At 35.8% G+C, this 20,738-nt stretch overlaps 1 protein-coding gene across 3 annotated transcripts in view; it reads left to right on the top strand.

Annotated features, from left to right (window-relative positions):
- Window positions 1-6,342, top strand: part of LOC105230323 (uncharacterized) — a 187,572-nt gene extending 181,230 nt beyond the window's left edge. For all 3 annotated transcript variants that reach the window (XM_049449239.1, XM_049449238.1, XM_049449237.1), the window contains one exon: window positions 948-6,342. In XM_049449239.1, the coding sequence (XP_049305196.1) occupies window positions 948-1,901 (954 nt within the window). In that variant the 3' untranslated portion in view covers window positions 1,902-6,342. The remainder of the gene's footprint in view (window positions 1-947) is intronic.
- The last annotated feature ends 14,396 nt before the right edge of the window (window positions 6,343-20,738 follow it).

Genomic DNA, 20,738 nt, shown 5'->3' with positions numbered 1-20,738 from the left:
CGTGCTAGCACAAGGATGATTTCTTGTAGACAATCAACCAAAGTTTTAATTACTTTGCTTTACAACAAAATTGAATGTTTAATAACTTCGTGGAATTACTTTGCATTAATTGTGCATGAAAAGTGTCAAGCGACTTTGCTTAACGTAATTTTATTCATATACTTTTTTATGCCCCGGACTTTTATCTGCTCAAAGAAAAGTTTGCTACAAGCATAAAAAGCCAACAAAATAATGAAAAAAAAGAGAATGCGAATTTATAATAAAAATTTTTAAACTACCTGTGAAAATTGAGGTTATGTGAAAAACAAAACAAAAACTTCCTTCGACCTGTTAAACTTGGAGAAACTTTAAGGAAACCTGAGTAACCCACACTTGCCAAAGGACCCTAGATTTGTTATTTCCACTTCTCAGTAGTATTATTTATAATACTACATACAGATCACCCTGAAGATTGCTTGAATGAAAAAGATTTAGCTTAAGCCCTCATTTCTAACTACATAGCTAATAAATAAGAATTATAGCCGCTCAATCGTAATGATCATTTCGAGTTTCATATTCCCTCTTTATACCCTAACTTAATATGCCCTAAGTTTGGCACTTTTTTGGGACTGAGTAGCTTATAGCTGACCGATCAAAGTAAGAATAAAGATCTTTTTATACTTTTTTATGCAGTCAAAAGTGCAGCTGTGAAGAATATTAGCTTCGCTGCAGCTGAAAATAATGTTTTCATTTTTTTCAGTTTCAGATTGATTCAAAACAATATTCACTGCTGCTGATATTACAGAGCAATATATATAATAAAATTTATTTTACTATTAAATACATATTTAAAATTTCATTAAAAAATGTACATATTGACAAGAAATCTCTATTCACACCCCACACAGTCATAGCTCTCTGAATTAAAAAATGTTTCTAACACTTTCCAAACCACATTTTCATTTTAGGATGATGAGCTGCACTATGCGGAGCTAACACTGGCGCCCGGCAGCGCCAGCACTAGTGGCATACCTAAAAAGTCCATTTCAGTCGATTGCAGCAGCAGCATGTTGCTACAAGGCGCCGGCATAAATACAAACAACATGTCCGTCACTATCGGCGGCACACTGCCGCACGGCTCCAGCGTACGCAAGATGTTGCCCAACATACCGGCCAATGCCGGTGCGAGCACATTACAACGCCTCAAGCAGCAGCCAACGGCGTCGGCGCAACAAACACCACCACCACCACCACCAACGTACGATTACTTTGAAGAGCCGACGATATACGCGCAGATAGATCACTACAAAACAACAACGACGGGTGGCACGGCAAATGCTGGCTGCTCGTCATCGGCCTCCATATCGCCCTTCCCGCCAAGCATTTCTTCGCCCGCCTCACAGGGCACACCATCGACGGTGTCGCCCGGCGCGGTGCAGATGTACACAATGCCCTCCCATCCGGGCGGTTATCATACACTGCCGCACAACCATCATCATCAGCAGCAGCAACAACAACAACAGCAGCAGCACCTACAACAGCAACAACAACAGCAGCAGCAACAACAAGCCCATCAGCAACACAATACGTCCGCCTCGTCGATGCTGCAAATGATGGCGGCTGCGGGTGTGGTTCATGGCGCTGGTGGCAATATTTATCATCATCATGGCACGCTGCCAATGCCGCCCACATATCAGCAGCACCAACAGCAGCAGCAACAGCAGTTGCAGCAACAGCAAGTCACCGGTCAAATGTTGGTGTCGAGCAATAGCAGCGGTCTGGGCTCGGCTACAACAACAGCGGCCGTGACAAGCCCGAGCAGTTCGCTGTCCGGTCTCTCGGCCATTGGCAAATCGTATTCGCGTGAAATTGTGACGGTACGAACGCCGCTCATGTACTCGCAGCAGGAGAGTTGCGTCTAAAAGCGTGTAGCGCAAACGCATGGCACGCTTTAGGCATACTTAAGCCTATTCGGGATTCAATTATATCGCAAGAGACTGGGTATGAGTTGTGGGAAATTGGAAAGTATAACTTTTATATTTAAATTGGTCTGATTGTATTTCTAATATAATAATATAGTGAGTTGCGCGTGTAGTAGTTCACATATAGAAAATCGTTGAAACAAGGATCTTTAGTTTTTCAAAAGCTTTTTTTGTGTGACTTCTTGTAATTAATCTTTCAATTCGCTTTTAATAATAGCGATTAATTTTCAGTACCAAAAAATTTTAATAATTAAATTATTGTTATTCATTATTCCTTAGTTCCCCGACTCGTGTTTTCTAACTCTTCTTCGCATGTCATTATATATTTATCGCTTTCTCATTATTTTGATGTATTTAAATGTTGTCTACATGCAGGCGCAATGCTACAAAAAATGTGTAAATTTAATATTCATAAAATTATTATTTAAAAAAAAAAATTCTAACAAAATTTAGTACTTTAAAATTGTTGCTCTCGCAATTCGTAGAATTTTATTGCATAAGCCAATCCAGCTGGCAAACCAAAATATTTAAAAAGTACGTAAAATCGAAAAAAAGTTAAACACTTAACTCAAAATTAAAATTTAGCAATTTTAAAATTTTCAAAATCGCAATAATAGATTTTCAATGAAAATTTCTATTATGCGCACACATATCATGAAATAAAAGTTAATAACATTGGCACAGTAAGACAATAAAAATAATGAACGTGCAATTATGTAAGAAAATCAAACATTTAGTAATTCTATTTAATTTGTTTATTTATTTTTATATTTATTGTTTATGACATGAATTTTCAACAACTTTAAAGCAATTGCGCTACATATCATAAAAGCACATATTAAATTGTTTGAAGCCACATGGCGTATACGCAACTTGTGCGCCAAGGAATTCTCTAAGAAATTGACTGCTCACAGTTGAATAAAGAACTAATGTGCATTAAAAAAATAGTTAATTTGAATATTTTTCGCCTGAATTACTAGCGCGATTCACATATCTAATACTTATTTGCTAGTATTATTTCCAAAATTTATTTTAAGTCGCTTGATCATATGTCAAATTTTATTTTTTTTAAATCATAAAAAATTATCGCAAAGCTACAAATATTTAAAGAAAATTTAGAAACTTTTTCATGCGCTCAAAACGTATTTGCTCGAAGCGGTGATAAAATTCAGTACGGTCAGGTATGAATTAAATGTATTCTATTACTAGGAAAGCCAGCAATTTAAGGCCATGGGATAAGTGTATATAGCAGAGGATTGTATAGTAATGTATATAAACTTAATTACTTTTCTAAATTCTAGTGCATAGGCAAGTTATTTAAATGCAAATACTTAGGTAATTAGAATAATTAGATAAATGCATAGAAAGTAAAATTTAGATGAATAGTATTTAAATATCTTAAAGAAATTATAAAAAAATCATCTTAGATATGTATAAAAGCGAATATAAAACTGGAAATTACTGAAAAAAATCACAACTAATTGAAAGACGCTGTAGAATAGCGAAACTGCAAAACTCTAAAAAAGAACTGAATGCGTTTAAAATAATTAAGTGTCACAATGCAAACTAAACAACAAAATACATTGGAAATCAAGCTAAAATCCAACAGATTTTCAAAGAAATAAATAGCGTTCAATAGCACAATTATGGTAGAGCAAATAATTCGTTTCGGTATTTAGATATTTTTTCTCGCCTTTTTGATAAGCCCTGAATGAAGCGCTCCTTGTGTGTCTGGGGAGCAGCAAACATGCTCATCCACTGTAAGTTTTGGTTGTATAAAAGTCCGTCAATCAATTGCATCTCTCTATTTGTTAGAAACCATCACAAAGCTCTAGCAATACTGGATTATAGACATTCGTTAGCTGAAATAGCCAGGCACATCAGTGAAATTATACTACTCTTTCTTTTGCTTTGAAATGTAATTTAAACACAACCGTCTCTCTCAAATATATTTATTTGTCTTCCTAATGTGTTTGGATTTATGAGACCTTGTAAAAACTCATCGTAAAATTTCGTTGCATTTTTCAACGTAAGGTTTGCTAATTTTCTGATATAAATGCTATAATGAACAGTTTTGAATTATAATCTTTAATAATTCTGTAAATGGGGCTTAACCTTTGACCAGTAATAGTTTCAGCCACTTGCATCGTTTTATTTATAAAAAAAGTCTCTATAATGCTTGAATATCTGGATATGGAAATTTGGTTTCAATATGAGTGGTTTCTATTATATCGTTTTCCTTCGCCTTTAAACTTATGAAAAGTTATGTTACGTTATTTTGCACTTTAGGTGACGATAATTCATATTCAGTGATAACTTTGAAACAATTTTTCCAAGGACCTAACAAAATAGTATTAAATTTTTTATTAAAATTATATATTTTTTTGTCCTCAACTTACGACGTTGGATGTTTAAAAATTATCTCTCAAGCATTTCACATTATAGATGACTATAAACACGGTCTTTCAATAAGTTCTCCAAATTCAATGAATCAAATACATAATAACTCGATGAGCTCCATATACCACGTCCGCCATCAATATCTGGAAGTCTTCATCATTTTAGCTTAACAACAAATACAAAATGAATTAGAGACTTTAACAGAATTTCTGAAACAAATTCACAGTTTACGCCAACTGTGCTCCAAAAAGTCCCGTGAATATTACCATAGACCCAGACTAAAGCTTAATTACACAACCGATTGTTAAAAGGTGAATTGAGATATCTGTATGCAATCTGAAAGCTAATTTGATAGTATATTACTATTTAAATGTTCCTTTCTGTGTAAATTTCATAATTGTATAAATAGTTACTTGAGAAACCAATTGTGTATTTAAGAAAAAACACAAATACAAACAGAAATAGAGAAATACATAATGTATAAAGGTGTAAATTATTGTAAATAAACAGATTTCAATGTAAACATATAAATAGGTATATAGCTAATGTACTAATACATGTATTATATATGAGAACTTTCCATTCCATGAAAAACAGTTCATATAAAACGTCAAATTCTTAAAAAAAAAATAAAAATTTAATCAAAAGCAATTGCGAACACAACAAACTTGCACAAATATGTGTGTGTATATGTATGAAAGTAGACGGCCAAAAACGGAATTCACTTCGCAATTGCATAACTCAACTCACTTCTTCCAGCATTCAATTCGCTAAATTGGCACTGCACACATACATACGCACATTTTATCAACAAATTTACAGCACACATGCAAACCACAATATTTCCAAATTATAGTTACTAATTAACTTTAATTGTAAATTTTGTATGCCAATATTTCACCCAGACAGTGTAAATAGTGTTAGGAAAGTGATGGATGGTCATTTAAAGTTCTTTTGACGAAAGACAACCGATTTGTATACCAAATTGCTTGTTTATACATTTTTTTGGCTTTGGGCACTTTATGGAATTATGAAAAATATTAAAATATTTGTAGAAGTTTTTTTTATTAATTTTTCAATGGCGTTTCTGCAGCACTCAATATTAAGAATTTTTCTAGTGAAATTCATATGAGTTGAAAAATTGAACTGAACATCGAAAAAAGTTTTTTTTGGTACGTATATTTCTTTTACGCTATAAGCATCCGGAGTGCCCACGGTATGATACACTGGAGGAGGTATCGGTAGTGAGTCCGCAGAGTCTGTTAAAATTCGCGTCAAGCGCAGGCATCCTACAGGGTGATTACTTCTCTTGGACCTAGAAACTGAACTCTATCTGGCACTACAAAGGACCAAAACTGGTTGGTCTATGCGTGGCTTAGTTCAGTTCAACCCAATATGTAACCAAATGTGTCAGATAATATAAATATTTTTATCCCATATCGAAATATGCAAAATATTCTCTGAATATCATTATGTGTTTGTTAAAAATTTATTTTTTACATTTTTTTAAATACTGATTTGTATTTTTGGCAACTTCTTGACAACACATGTGGGCAACATTTGTTTCTTGAGCATGTCATCTTGGAACTGGAGGATTTATCATATAAAAAAAGTTACTTTTGCCACAAAAATAATCAGTTATCACAGTATTTAGCAACAAATATGTTGCGCAACATTTCATACTGCAACATGTTGTAAACGAATTGAGTTAAATTTAGAAATTTCGCATGCAGTCACTACACCACGTGACGTGTTAATCATAGGAAAACATTAAATATACAGTTTTTTTTAATTTTTCTTGTTTTTTATGAAAGTCTGTTGCCCAGCATTTGCTGCAGAAACATGCTACAAACACGCAAGTATCTTCATAAAATACTAAAAATGTCCCTGAATATTTTGCAACTTTTTCGCCAATAACCGGAATGCCAATTTATATGTTGAAACCGCGAGCAGAACGCACTTCAGAAGTGAAAATTCTTACTATAATGTCTTCGCAACTTTGTATTTGTGTGTGTGTCTGTCTTTCATATCAAATATAGTTGTGTAAGTGTGTCAATTGTATACTTGTGTATAAGAATATGTACTTGTATAGTTTTGCTCCAAGTTGTTCACTTAAACGTCTTAAAGATGAGTATTTTTCAACTAACATGCAACAAGGTTAATTTGTGCTAAAAACAACTGTAAATATGTAGATTAAGTGAATACTATATAGAATTGTAACATCTCTGAATACTAAATACTTAGTACTAAATTAACGATTTTATTTAAGATAATTTAAATAAATTTTTAGGAAATCAAAATTATTAAAAGAAAAAATTCTTCAACACTTAAGAACATAAAATCGAGCTAGAAAATATATAAAAACAACAAAAAAAAGACAGAAAATAAACTGAGACCTAATGAAAACCAACCAATTAAGTAGCTCTAAGTAAATTAAATTAAATTAATTTTAATTAATATTTCAATAAAACTTTGACATAATAATATAAAAAACAACAACAACAAAAACTCACTCTTTGTAAATTATGTACTACATGTCGCTAAAGATGAAACGAAACGAAACAGCAATTGCAGCAACACATACGAGCTGATCTGCATATGTACGTATTAGTGTAGCGCATTTGATTCGTTTGTATTTACTAAATGGATTGTGGGAACTGAAACGTAAACAAATACTGAAGATGCAAATATTTTACGTTATTTAAAGCACTATCCAGAGAAATTGTTAAGTGATAAATCCAAATATATTTAAAACACAAAGATAGCGATACATAAACGATGTATGGTGACGTTTGAAAGAAGTTAAACACAAGACAGAAAAGAAATAAAAACTAAAAGAACTAACCAACAAAAACAGGAAGCAAATTTGAAGAAATAAATCACAATGGATATTGAAAAGAATATAAAGAAATTTAATCGCTTTTTTATTTATTGGAGGTTTTGCGGACTTACATATGTACGTGGGGCATTATTTTCATCTATACTAAATATGCATATGTGGTTATAGGTATTTTACATATTAGTATTTGACTTAATCCTTTATAATTAAATTTCCAACACTTTTTCAATCATCTTGGGTAGCATAAGAATGACTTCAGCGCAAATGATTGCCTTGATATTGTTAATTATTGCGAGCCCATACCTTGCTTGCCAAATAACCACTCAAAAATAAATGAGAAGTAGAAAAATTTAGAGGTGTGGGTAGCTATTCTAGGTTGTTTGATTTTCAAATGGACCAAACAGAAACTTTTTGGTCATCCGATGCCATTTCAAGAATTTGGGACAGCAATTGCTTATTAAAGAATTTTCATTTAATAAAATGTGAGAAAACCCCTGAAAGCGCTGCTCTATGCCGTTAAGAGTTTTTTTTTTTGTTTTTGGCAAAACTCGTTTCATTTATTCAATAAAATTCCCTTCAATGGTAATACTCTGATTATAGCGACAGTTCAATTTTCGATACCATATTTGACGATCATCTCTTCATTCGACGAAAATTTCTTCCTACCAAGCATGCCTTGGAGGTCTGAGAACAGGAAATAGTCGCTGTGGGTCAGGTCTGGAGAATACGATGTATGCGGAAGCAATTCGAAGGAAAAATTTATGGATTTTTGCCTTCGTTTTCACTGACTTCTCACACGGTGCATTGTCTTGGTGAAATGGCACTATCTTTTTCTTCAAATTTCGTCCTTCAAACGGTTCAATAACAAAACACTAGAATGTCTGGAAATATTGCCCCGAGTCATCAACTCGTATTTTTTTCTTTCAAAAATAAATATTTATTAACAAGCGAAATTCCATTTTTTACTTAACTCACAGCAGCCAAATTTATACCCACACACCATTCAAAGGTAAGATTAAAAATCATGTGTATTAAATTGTAGTGTTTAATTTTTTTAAATTTAATAAGTAGCGCCATCTATGTGTCAAGCCGAGACTTTTCTTTGAAGATTACGACCAACCGAGGAAGCAACGGAAGCTTTTGAGGCAAGAAAACTGGTGAAACTCCTTTGGTGGCACCTTTTTATTGATACAGAAAAAACTAGTAGATAGATAAAATGAGGTCATAAGTACTTAAAAAAATATAAAAAATTTTTGTAAGTATTTTGGTTTTCGGAATATTTGTTTGATTCTTCTTTACTGGTGGAGATATAGCCGAGTTAACCACAGGGCGCTAGTCGTTTCTTCTTTTTGCAAGGTGACAGCAATTGGAGATTCCAAGCGAGGATAGGCCCTTCTCCTCTTAGTCTTTCCAACGAAAGACGTCTTTCTATTTCTATGCTTCACCGGGTGGGTACTGCGTTGAAAACTTTCAGAGTTGGAGTGTTTTAGTCCATTCGGACGACATGACCTATAACTCGTACAGCTCATCGGTCCATCGAATGCAATATTCGTTGTGACCAACGCCCAAAGGACAATAAATCGTTGGCAAATGATATTCTTCATTGGATTTCGAGGCTGACATTTTTGTTGGTGTTAATGCTGGTTCCAAGATAGACGAAATTTTCTACAAAGTCGAAGTTATGACTGTCAACAGTGACGTGGGTGGCCAGTCGCGATTTGTTTGATAACAGGAGACATTTCGTCTTGACCTCGTTCACCACCAGACCCATTTGCTTCGCTGCCTTATCCATTCTGGAGAAATCAGAACTAACGGCGCAGGTTTTTAGACGTACGCCAGCAACTTTACACTCTTATAGAAGATGGTACCTTTCTGTTTATTATTTTCTACAAGGGTATATTGAAGAAGTCACACGAAAAACGGTCGCCTTGTTTGAAATCTCATTTGGTATCGAATGGCTTGGAGAGGTCATTCTCGATCCTGACGGAGCTTTTGATGTTGTTCAACGTCACTTCACATAGCCATATTATTTTGATGGGATACGAAAGGTAGCTCCTTTTCGTTTATAAAAAGCAGCCTTGAAATCGACAAAGAGACGTTGTGTGTCGATTCTCTTTCCAAGATTTGGCGCATGGTTAATATCTGGTCAGTTGTTGATTTGCCAGATCTAAAGCTACACTGATAAGATCCAATCAGTTTGCTGACGGTGGGCTTTAATCTTTCACACAATACGTTTGATAGAACCTTATACACGATGTTGAGGAGGCTTATCCCACGGTAGTTGGCACAGATTGTAGGGTCTCCCTTTATGTGGATTGGACAGAGCACACTTAAATACCAATCGTTGGGCATGCTTTCGTCCGACCATATTCTGTTTGATTACCGGAAAACATATTTGCACATTATATGCTTAAAGCGTAAAATTCTACTTAATACACCTCAGAAATTGTCTTAAGTTTAATCTAAAAGCTTCTCTAAACTTCCTATTTCGTGTTCAGAATGAAAAGAAAAAAAATATATGAATTAAAATATTTTGACAATCTTTAGTGTAATTTAAAATTTAAAAAATGCAACATAACACAAATCATTACATCAATATAATTTAACACTTCACACGCCACGTTTTGAAACTCATTTGCGAACTAATATCAGCAGCAATTTTCAACAACAAAAAGCGTCGTGTGCCTTACATAAAATCAACGGCTGTTACTACGAGGTACCTGAAGTTGTTCATATACTATATATAATGCGATAAAGCTGCCTCTGTTGCTGCCACTAAAATATTTTGTTGTATTTGTGGCCTTTAATTGCTCGCGCCCTAGCTACACCAGAAGTGGCTGAATTGTACTGAACCGAACTAAAGCGGAGTTGGTGGCCATAAGTGCGCACATTAATAATTGAGGTTATGAGAGTGGAGCGCAATTGTTGGAATATGGCGGTTGTATGGTAACAATGTGACACAACTACAATGTAATTGAACAAACACATGATTACCTTTATGCTTAACTACACCGTGAAAAATATTTCAGTGTCATTTCTCAAGGGAACTAAGAACAAGTGTGATTCCACTTTTGCTCACCAGAACATCATTTAAGCTCAACGTGGATATTGGTTATGGTAATCGCCGCACTTTTTATTTAATAATGAAAATACTAAAAGTTATCACAGTTTATGAGCAAATAAAAGGTCCAAAAACAAGTTTAGTGGAAACAATAAAGAAGGGCTGATTTCGAAAGTAACCGAATATTCTATTTTATACTCTCGGGAAAATTCTTTTTCAATTTCAATAATAAATCTGACACATTGATCGATATTTTCGGTAAAAAATTTTAAATATGAGCTAAGGTTTACGTAATCGGTATCTGGGTGCGTGAATAGTAGAAATGTCAGGATAATATTTCTTACCAAATTTGAAATCGGTCGAGTAAGACCCATATGGGTTTTAACCTAAATGTGTCAAGCACACGATCCGAATTTGGCACCGTCTGCTATAAAGACTTTTCTATTTCGAGTGTAAAACTATATGCCCTGGCACACTTAGTTATTGATGTATCGTACTTTTGGTTGTTTTAAACAAAACCGTTATTGGGTAGTGAGCGGGGTAAAAATTCCGAATTCAGCAAATTTGATCGTGTCGGTAAGGTTGCTTAAGGAATCTGTTCTGATCAAATTTAATTATTGTTTAATAAGTGGTTTGTAGATGTGTACATTAAACCTCTTAGAAGGCAGGGCCTGGCCCTTTCTTTAAAAATTTTGATTCCACAGATGTCCCTTTCTACAGAAAGTGATATAATAGCCGATAAATGCATAAATAAAGTTTGTATGAATCCCCTATAACAGTATTAACAGATTGAACGAAATATCATAGTGGATACCTTGCAATAATTCTCCTGAAATAAGAGCATATATCTGTCCAAATAAAATTAAAATTTACTATTAAGCTGGGAGACAAACAAAATACTTACGTCAATAGCTTGAGTGATATATGGCACTGTCCAACAAACTTGCCGCTATTTCATGACACACACAAACATACTCGTATACACTTCAATACCAACACAAACACACTTTATTGCTTTCATTTTGGTACAAACAATAGCAACATGGCAATCAACTGTTTATATGTGTGCAAGTGCTTGTGTATGTGTACGTGTATCTACGAAGCAAGGTTTCTTAACTTTTCTGTTTCCTATTCACTTTTTACATATTGCTTGTCGAAATGCCAAATTGAATTCATTAGTAAAGACAAATTGCGCTCAATCGCTACTATGTACTACAGCCAAAGCAAAAACAACAACAACAACTTTCAACATGAATTCAACTTCAACAATAACAAGAATCAGTAAAGTACACATTTGAAATCAGCATGTCAAAGCGAACGACAAATGACAAGTTCACAAAGAGCAACAAAAATAAAAAGAATAAACAGAGTTTTCCACAAAACAGATAACCAAGCATGCAAAGAAAATCGTCCAAATTAACCAACAAGAAAAAAGTAAATAACGTTTGTTGTTGAAAGGCACCCTGTAAGTTTGCACGAAATTGAATAAATGAATGAATGGGCAGGATTTCACGAATCGCATCACACTATGTAAGCAATTTTGTTAAACGAGAGTATTTTAGATTGAGCAAAGTGGATGAACTCTTGCTACGGGATAAGTGCAGGCATAGGTTAGGTTAGATTAGGCTATAGAGCGTATACCAAGGGTAACACAGGATCACACTTGTATAGCTATCAATACTGGTTCTTTGTGATGTCCAAAACTCCACTGTTTAGATCGTTTATAGATCGAAGAAGCGATCTGAGCTTACCACATATTTTTTAGGGTGCCTAGAATCAATCCCTAGATTCGGCAAAGATGTGTCTGCAGAGATGTCTCGATCTCAATCTGGCAAAAGCTGAACAGCTCAAAAGAAAGTGTTTAGCTGATTCAACCTTCTTCGATACAACGATACCGCATGTGAGTCTATTGGACAGTGCTGAGCACCTACCATTGTGGCGAAGTGAATCTTGGAGAGGTTGTTCAGACGACCCTCGGTATTTCAATCGGACAAAGAAGGATTGTAGCTGCCTAAATTCCCTCATTCAAAGCTCACGGGATATTCATAGATCCAATACTAGAGCGCAGGAATACAGCGGAGTACCGACTCGTACCCAACTTGATGAAATCGGAGCAAGGGTACCAACGCTAGCAAGCTCTACAGGGTTTGTCTGGAAAGTAATAAAGGGTGATTTTTTAAGAGCTTGATAACTTTTTTAAAAAAAAACGCATGAAAATTTGCAAAATCTCATCGGTTCTTTATTTGAAACGTTAGATTGGTTCATGACATTTACTTTGAAGATAATTTCATTTAAATGTTGACCGCGGCTGCGTCTTAGGTGGTCCATTCGGAAAGTCCAATTTTGGGCAACTTTTTCGAGCATTTCGGCCGGAATAGCCCGAATTTCTTCCGGAAATGTTGTCTTCCAAAGCTGGAATAGTTGCTGGCTTATTTCTGTAGACTTTAGACTTGACGTAGCCCCACAAAAATAGTCTAAAGGCGTTAAATCGCATGATCTTGGGGCCAACTTACGGGTCCATTTCTTGAGATGAATTGTTGTCCGAAGTTTTCCCTCAAAATGGCCATAGAATCGCGAGCTGTGTGGCATGTAGCGCCATCTTGTTGAAACCACATGTCAACCAAGTTCAGTTCTTCCATTTTTTGGCAACAAAAAGTTTGTTAGCATCGAACGATAGCGATCGCCAATTCACCGTAACGTTGCGTCCAACAGCATCTTTGAAAAAAATACGGTCTCAATGATTCCACCAGCGTTACAAACCCACCAAACAGTGCATTTTTCGGGATGCATGGGCAGTTCTTGAACGGCTTCTGGTTGCTCTTCACCCCAAATGCGGCAATTTTGCTTATTTACGTAGCCATTCAACCAGAAATGAGCCTCATCGCTGAACAAAATTTGTCGATAAACCACATTTCGAACCGAACACTGATTTTGGTAATAAAATTCAATGATTTGCAAGCGTTGCTCGTTAGTAAGTCTATTCATGATGAAATGTCAAAGCATACTGAGCATCTTTCTCTTTGACACCATGTCTGAAATCCCACGTGATCTGTCAAATACTAATGCATGAAAATCCTAACCTCAAAAAAATCACCCGTTAGGACTGAGCCGACTGCCAACGCGATTGCCATGCATTGAAGTCGTTACGGAAGACATTCTCCGGAATAGCTTTGAGAGCCGAGGTGCATGCTGCTTGGATCCCCTCTGTCGTCTCAAAATGCTTGCCTTTCATCGGCCCTTTCAGGGAAGGAAACAAAAAAGTCATGAATGTAGAGCGGATGCGGAAGAGTTGGAATACCGGTCTTGGTTTGGTAGCTCTTCACAAGAAAGGAGTGTGAGCCGTGGCGTTGTCGTGGTGCATCTTCCAATTGGCTGCGATGTCTCGTCGGACCCGATTGACATTCCGTTTGGGTCTCTTGAAGACTTCCATGTAAAACTTGGCGTTGACGGTTTTTCCTGGAGGAACAAAGTCATGGTGACCGATGACTTTCATGTCAAAAAGACAATGAGCGTCGTGACGAGCTGAGTCAATTGAGCACCGTGTTCGTCTTTCTGTATATACGCTAACTAGTATCTCAGTTTTTTGAGATATCGATCTAAAATTTTGCAGACGTTCTTTTGTTTGTAAGAAGCTCCTCATTTGTCGGAACCGCCCATATCGGACCACTATAGCATATAGCTGCCATACAGAAATGAAAAAAATGCATTCGTTCAATTTTAGGTACAGTGAACGCCAATATAAATTATATTTATCACTCATATATGATATGATAAAATACTTATCAAATACAATATTCATGTCACGATCTTAATGTAATGTGATAAACTTTTTCGCTTAACATTTATGGCGCACTTGCAGCAGATAAGCAAATACTTTATCTCTCTCAGTAGTTAGTATTTTAACACGCACACACAAGAACATACAAACTTTCAAGTTAATCGATTGGCAGCCAATACTTTTTCACACGCGTCTTCCTGCATTTGCCAAGGAAAAATTTTAAATTCCTTTTCTGTTCTATTTCTTCAATCTGGTTTTAACATAATTATGTGCGCATGTTAATAAATGTGTGTGTATTAGTATCCGTTGAATTGAAGATACTTTGAAGAATGCTTTTTTCAGGCTTATTCACTCATTAAACTCACTCCCGCTAAGCTTTTGTGGCACGTAGTAGCATACTTTCAGGCGCACAAATACTTTGGAGTGAAATTCGTGGCATAAAATGGCATTTGTTAGGGATTTGTGCGCATGAGTGTTAAAACTTTTGCAATAATTAAATTGTTTTCTTTTTGAGTTGAAACGCAAAATTAACAACAACCAACAACAAAGCATCGCCCACAAGCATGCCAATACAACAACACAGCTTTTTGAACTCTTTCGCCCCCACTTGAGTCTCCGTTAATAGGTGGGGTGTGTTAATTTATTTAGATTGTTGACTTTTTATTAGCTTTGAAAGTTTTATACTTAATCATCTTAGCATTGCTGTTACAAGAGCTTAAATTACTTGATCTAACATCGGGCGTGACATCTATATTTTGCTTTTGTCCTTTTTATGTTCCTACATTCATTGCGCGGTTGAGTATTAACTTTATGTTTTTTGTTAATATCTTGTCGTTTGGCTTACGTTTTGACGGCAACTTGCGGCTGTTTAGTGGATTGCGTACAAAATTTTATTACCATCTATGTATATACACACGATGCTGAGCACTTGAAGTAGCAGTTTATATTTTAGTGATATTTTACATACAAGTTTATCTTATGGGTTTTCAGACATATTCAAGCGCTGACATTGAATTAGTTTTCTTACTTCAAAAAGCTTTACCTGAAAATTGATTAATTGCTCGGACTGGCTCAAAACAAATTGAAAACCCAAACAAATGCATAGGAGATAACAAAATTAATTAATATAATAATTAAATAATAAATTTTCTATAATTCAGTAATTAATACAAAGATTTGGCAAGGTTGTAAGCTCAGAAAAAGCTCGCAGTACCTTTGGGAGTTGGTCCAGTAGCCAGTTGAAACGTTTAAGAACCAAGAAACGATGAAAGGCGATTTTGCATGTAAAAAATCCTGCTTGAACGCTACAAAATAATTGTGATTATTAATGATTCAATAAGACAACCCAAGCAGCAAATATTTTATATTGCTGGAAACGCCTTTTTCAGTTTACAACGAGGAGTTTTAGATCTTGCATGCTAGCTTAATGGCTACTGAAATATAAAGTCGAAGTAGACAAGAAAATGGTAGCATATAACTTTTCTTAAAGCACAATCTATTTCGTTCAAAGTTTTATTTTTCCTGCCGAACAGCTAATCTTTAAAAGGTTTCACATTAGTGAAACCTGCACCGTTATTTGTCACGGCCAAGCCAAATAGCTGATTCACATGAAAACCTTTGTATTCGTTTTTAAGGTGTATAAAAAAGAAGCGTCACATTGTTATCTTTCTAAGAATTGTTTTAATTTCTTTCAGCCCATACAAGTAAGCGCAATCCTTAGCGCTATTACCTTTGTTGTAGTTGCATATACCTTTGCATATACCATTGTTTAAGTGCATATTTTACGCATTTGTGTGTGTAACTAAATGCTTTTATTTGAGTGTGTATGTGTGAGTATACATGAGATTAGCCTTGAAAGCGCCAGCTGCAAAGCTCGGAACGCGTGAAACATACTCACTTAATGCATCTGCAATACAATTACAGTGCTTGCAGCTGCTTTTCGGCGATGCTTTGTTTCTGCTGGCTTTATCTCGCGCGCGACTGCTGACAAAGAATTTACAAGTAAAAGCGAAATGGGCACAACATCGTCTAATTGTGAATAATATTTGTTTTAATTTTTTGCATGGCTTTTCTTCTTTAACCTTTCATACTTCTTTTGTTCTCGCATTTTCCGCTTTTATCCGCGACATCAACATTCGCTTTCGCATTGCTGCGCTTATTTTCTCCAAAGTACAAGCTTTGGCTTTTATCACTGCTCGCTCGCCATCTTAGCCGCGGTTCTCCTTTCTCTTTAGCACGTTTTGTATGTGTGTTGGCTTGACTTTTATATTATTGTTAGCACAACATGCAGCTTAAGTGCATTTCTCTTCAGAGACAACTTGCTTTTATACCTTTTTTGGTTTGGTAGCTTTAATGAAAATTGAGTGCCTCACCAAAGTGCAATTATCTTAGTCTTTCGTCAAAGCGTAGGAATCTTTCTTTTCCCAATTTAGTGATACTACCATTGTTCAAAAAATGAGATGAGGCTTATGATAAGGTGTTCAATTTAACATAGCGCTTGATTTTATCTAATTTTGGCATTACTACATATTATGGACAGAAACAGTTGCTCTCTGAGTTTCACTAAGCTACCTAAGGTCATAAATCATCAACAATATATGTATATGGAATAAAGTCAACCGGATATTTGAAAAAAGCATATCACCCATATAGATCAATAGTTCACCTGATTTTACACATTTTGGGTGTAGAGATGCAGCGCTAGGAGAAAACGCGCTCACTCCATTTAGCAAAGATAGCTCCCATATTGGTCGATATATGCGACATAAAATGAAACGGAAGTTCGATAATACATATTTCGATGAGGTATATAGGAGCTTAGGGAAGAATGAAGATCGGAGGTGTTTTCAAACTTTTTTAAACCGTTTAGAGCAATAAGGAGATTCTTTGAGTGGAATATACAAGGTACAAAAAAATCTATGGTCTACGTAATCGTTGAAGGTGTATTATGCAGTTATTAATCTTCTGAGGTATTTAAGGTATCGGAGCTGACTTAAATTGAATCTTTTATTGACGGGGAAAATATAGATATTTTTATTTTACCAGAAACAAAGACAAACACCTAAAAATAGCATACACTAAAGATGCGCTAATAAATTCAACAAATCAAAGCGCACTACAAGCCTTAACCCACCACTTTTTTGAAAATTAATAAAAACTTCTCCATTTACTTGTCTTTTTTTTTTTTTTTTGTTGTGGAGTACAAACAACTTGGTTGGTCTTTGCGCAGAATTTATGTGCCCAAAACGGATACAATTTACGGTTGCACACAGCAGGGATCTGACTAGTTGGAGACCGACATGTATCAGCGAAATTTTGCAAGTAAAAACTACCAACACTTTTGCGGACGCTAGAGACCGTGTGTGGCATTGTTGTTGCTGCTACAGTTTTGCACTGACTTTGCGCCATGTTTGGCCTCAATGGCCGGGTGCTGCAAAGCAAACACCTGCAGTATGACAACAACAACTAAAACGAAATGCTGAAAATAGAGCAGATATGCGGGCGTTTACGACATTCAAGTGGCTGACATACCTACATACATTCATACATACTAGATATGTGTATGCACATAAGAATTGCGCTTGGGCGAAGCATTGCAACGGAGCAGGGAAGTGGACGAGTTGGCCAGGAAATATCAGCGGAGGCAGCAGCTGTAGTACTGTGCTACGCAAAAAATAAGTGCTATGAAAAATGGGTTATGCATATGGCAGTGTGTCGAAGGATCGCCGGGAAAGTGTTTCGAGTGCCCGAATTGCCAAAAGTGATGAGCGGGAAAAAAAGTAAAGGCAACTAGTAGGGAAGACCTAAGTTCGGGTGCAATCGAATATTTTATACTCTTCCTCCTTTTCTTAGAGATAACTCGCATGCTGGCCACTATTTATTGTATAAAGTCACCAGAAAGTGGAAAAATCGTTATATTAGGTATATGGGGCTTAAAGAAGTATTGACCCAATTCAATTCATTTTCGATACATATAGATACTACCATCTGAACTTCATGATGAGTTATATATACATAACCCCATATCTATCTCGAATAGTCTTCGGTGATACATACAACCGTTAGTTGAACAAAAATGTTATGCTCTGCAGCAACATTTTGCAAGAGGATAAAAACGATGTACCAAAAAAACTGTCACAATAGACAACAGGTCTGCCCGCATACAAGTCATGGCATTTAGGACTATGCCATCTACTTCATTCGACATTGCATTCTATTCAGACGGTGGCCTACCTACATATATGTAGGTGTGTTTTCAGCATAAGTGAGAAATTTTGGAATATATGTAGAGTTTGGTTGCCTTTGTGTCGCCGCACGCACATATGTCCGGCTCGTTATTATCGCCGCACCTTCGTCAACTCGAACATCAGTTTTAGCTTCATCGGAATTCAGACACTTTGAACGGGAAGCAGAAGAACCTTTGAGGCGTTACAAAGTGGCAGTGATTTGTTGTCAGTGGCACAAACTGTAACTGAAGCGCTTTTAAGTAAGTAAGTTGGTAACATTCACAAACCAGCTTACAGAGGCAAATGTGAAAAATTGCCATCGGATGTGTGTGTGTGTACATATATGCAGATATGATATATACTGATCGGTGTACACGTATCTATTAAGCAACGTGTATAGCTGCTACTAAACTAAACCAGTTAGATGATGAGAGAAACACTTGAAAGAAGAAAATCTGGCTTATTACCTAATGTCATATTGACCTTCTTCCGCATTTTGTACTTGTATACCCGGAACATAGTAAAATTTACATCGAGGTATTTGAAAATTCGTAAAATCTCAACCCATTCTCATTCTAGAGAATATTTTCGAACAGCAAACCATTTACTACTAAAAGATAATAATTGAAATGCCTTAAATTCGTTCGGAGCACACGGTTGCACTGCAACATTAGTAATTATGCGAGAAGAAAGAATTTGAGCAGCATTCTCTTTGAGGCAACTTCTTCCTCCCAAATGTTATTATTACTGCTACTTTTTAAGCACAAACGCAGGCAACTTTTCTTCATTGCACTCACAGTTTTCATTGTACTTGCCTTTTGCCGTTTGTGTTTAGCGCCAGCTTGCAACCAGTCGCACACATACTTGTACATAGCCACACAATGGCGCATATGTTGCAGGACCGCCTGTTGTTCGCTAACACCATAGCATCAAGGCTGCCGTTATTGTTCGCCTCGACTGGCGCAGCCAGCGCATTCGCCTCCGCAACAATTCTCACAACTCACCATGTGATGTGCGTTCAGCGTGTAATATCTTTTGAAACATTCTCGTACTGGTTGCTTGCAATTAAATAGAAATTGAATTCGCGGTAGCACCGCCGGCATTCCGCAGTACTGCAATGTTGCATGTGCGCACTTGCCAAGTGGAAATTATGAATTGCATACCGCTTCTTATGTGAAATTTCGCTGGTTGCGCTCACTATTTGCTAAGTAACGCAAAACATTTTGCATATTATAAGAGCCACGAGCGTTTCGTAGACTTCGTGTGTGCGAGCGTATGAGTTCTGCGGCGCTGTTATTATTTCGAAATTATTAGCTTGCTTGCGCTTAAAGAGAAATTCGCTTCAATTTTCCCTAAATGAGTTTGGATTTCAACTTTTGATTGTTGCGTTGCACGCTAATTGCTTTGCTGCTTGTATACTCTAAACTCTTAGACTGCATGTTAGTAAAAAAATCACCGAATGATTGTGATGCAATTAGTTGTCGAACAGCATCTTTCACCATTATGGAGTACTTTAAAGTGTAAATTTTTTCGGAAAAAACATAGTTTTTGTAGAAAACCGTCATGTTGCAAAAATCGGTATCTTGACTAGTTTCTGCGACCATTACCCGCATTCATGACTAAAAATAAAGCCTTCTTTTAGTTTATGCATCACAGACAATTTTAAGCAGAAAAATCTTTTCTAACCCTTGAATTTTGAAAAAACACAAAATAACGTTTTATTCTGCCATGCAAGTGGATAAAACCTCGTAACACTTTCAAAAATAGGCAGAAAACTGCCGAAAGCAACCAGAACTTGGTGGTAATTGCAAAAGAGGTTAAAGTGGTTGGCCCTCTTCACTTCTACATTACATTTTTCCAGGAAGAAAGTTATTTCAATTACTCAGGTTAGTCAAATACTTCAAAGTTGAAACATCAGGAATGATATTTCTTTGCATTTTCAGCTGCAAATTTGCCTCAATTATGCTGTTCATTTTCGATCTTGCTGATTTTTCAAAATCTTTAAATTATGACAAATACATACATATGCGTCTTTCTTCTTCTTTGAACTAGGTTACTTAAAGAAAAATATTCATGAAGGAAAGCGTTTTTGAAACCTTGGAATTTTTCAATTAAATTCATATTAAAATGTTTTAGAAGACGAAAAGTTGGTATAAATCCAGCAAACTTCGCTATTGGGTGAACTATTTCAGCTGCTCTCATAAGTTTTGAGACTTTTGTTCGGCATAATGACAAATAGTTATCTCATACAACTGAGCCAAGTTTGAATATTTTTCAACACTCTCATAGCAATTTCACGGTTTTCATATTCTTCAGCGTCTCCCAAAATATAGGTTCTTTCAACTAAATATTTCTTTTTCTTATGATTACACAAGTATGGGTTGACGTGTAAACATGGAGTTCACTAACGCCGAAATTCGCGCTATTTTTAAGTTTTCTTTCGTTAAAAGCAAATCCGCTCGAGAAATGTTCC

This window comes from Bactrocera dorsalis, chromosome 2 (assembly GCF_023373825.1).
Source record: "Bactrocera dorsalis isolate Fly_Bdor chromosome 2, ASM2337382v1, whole genome shotgun sequence".
In the NCBI taxonomy this organism is placed as follows: Eukaryota; Metazoa; Arthropoda; class Insecta; order Diptera; family Tephritidae; genus Bactrocera; species Bactrocera dorsalis.
This window is presented reverse-complemented; position numbering and strand designations above follow the sequence as displayed.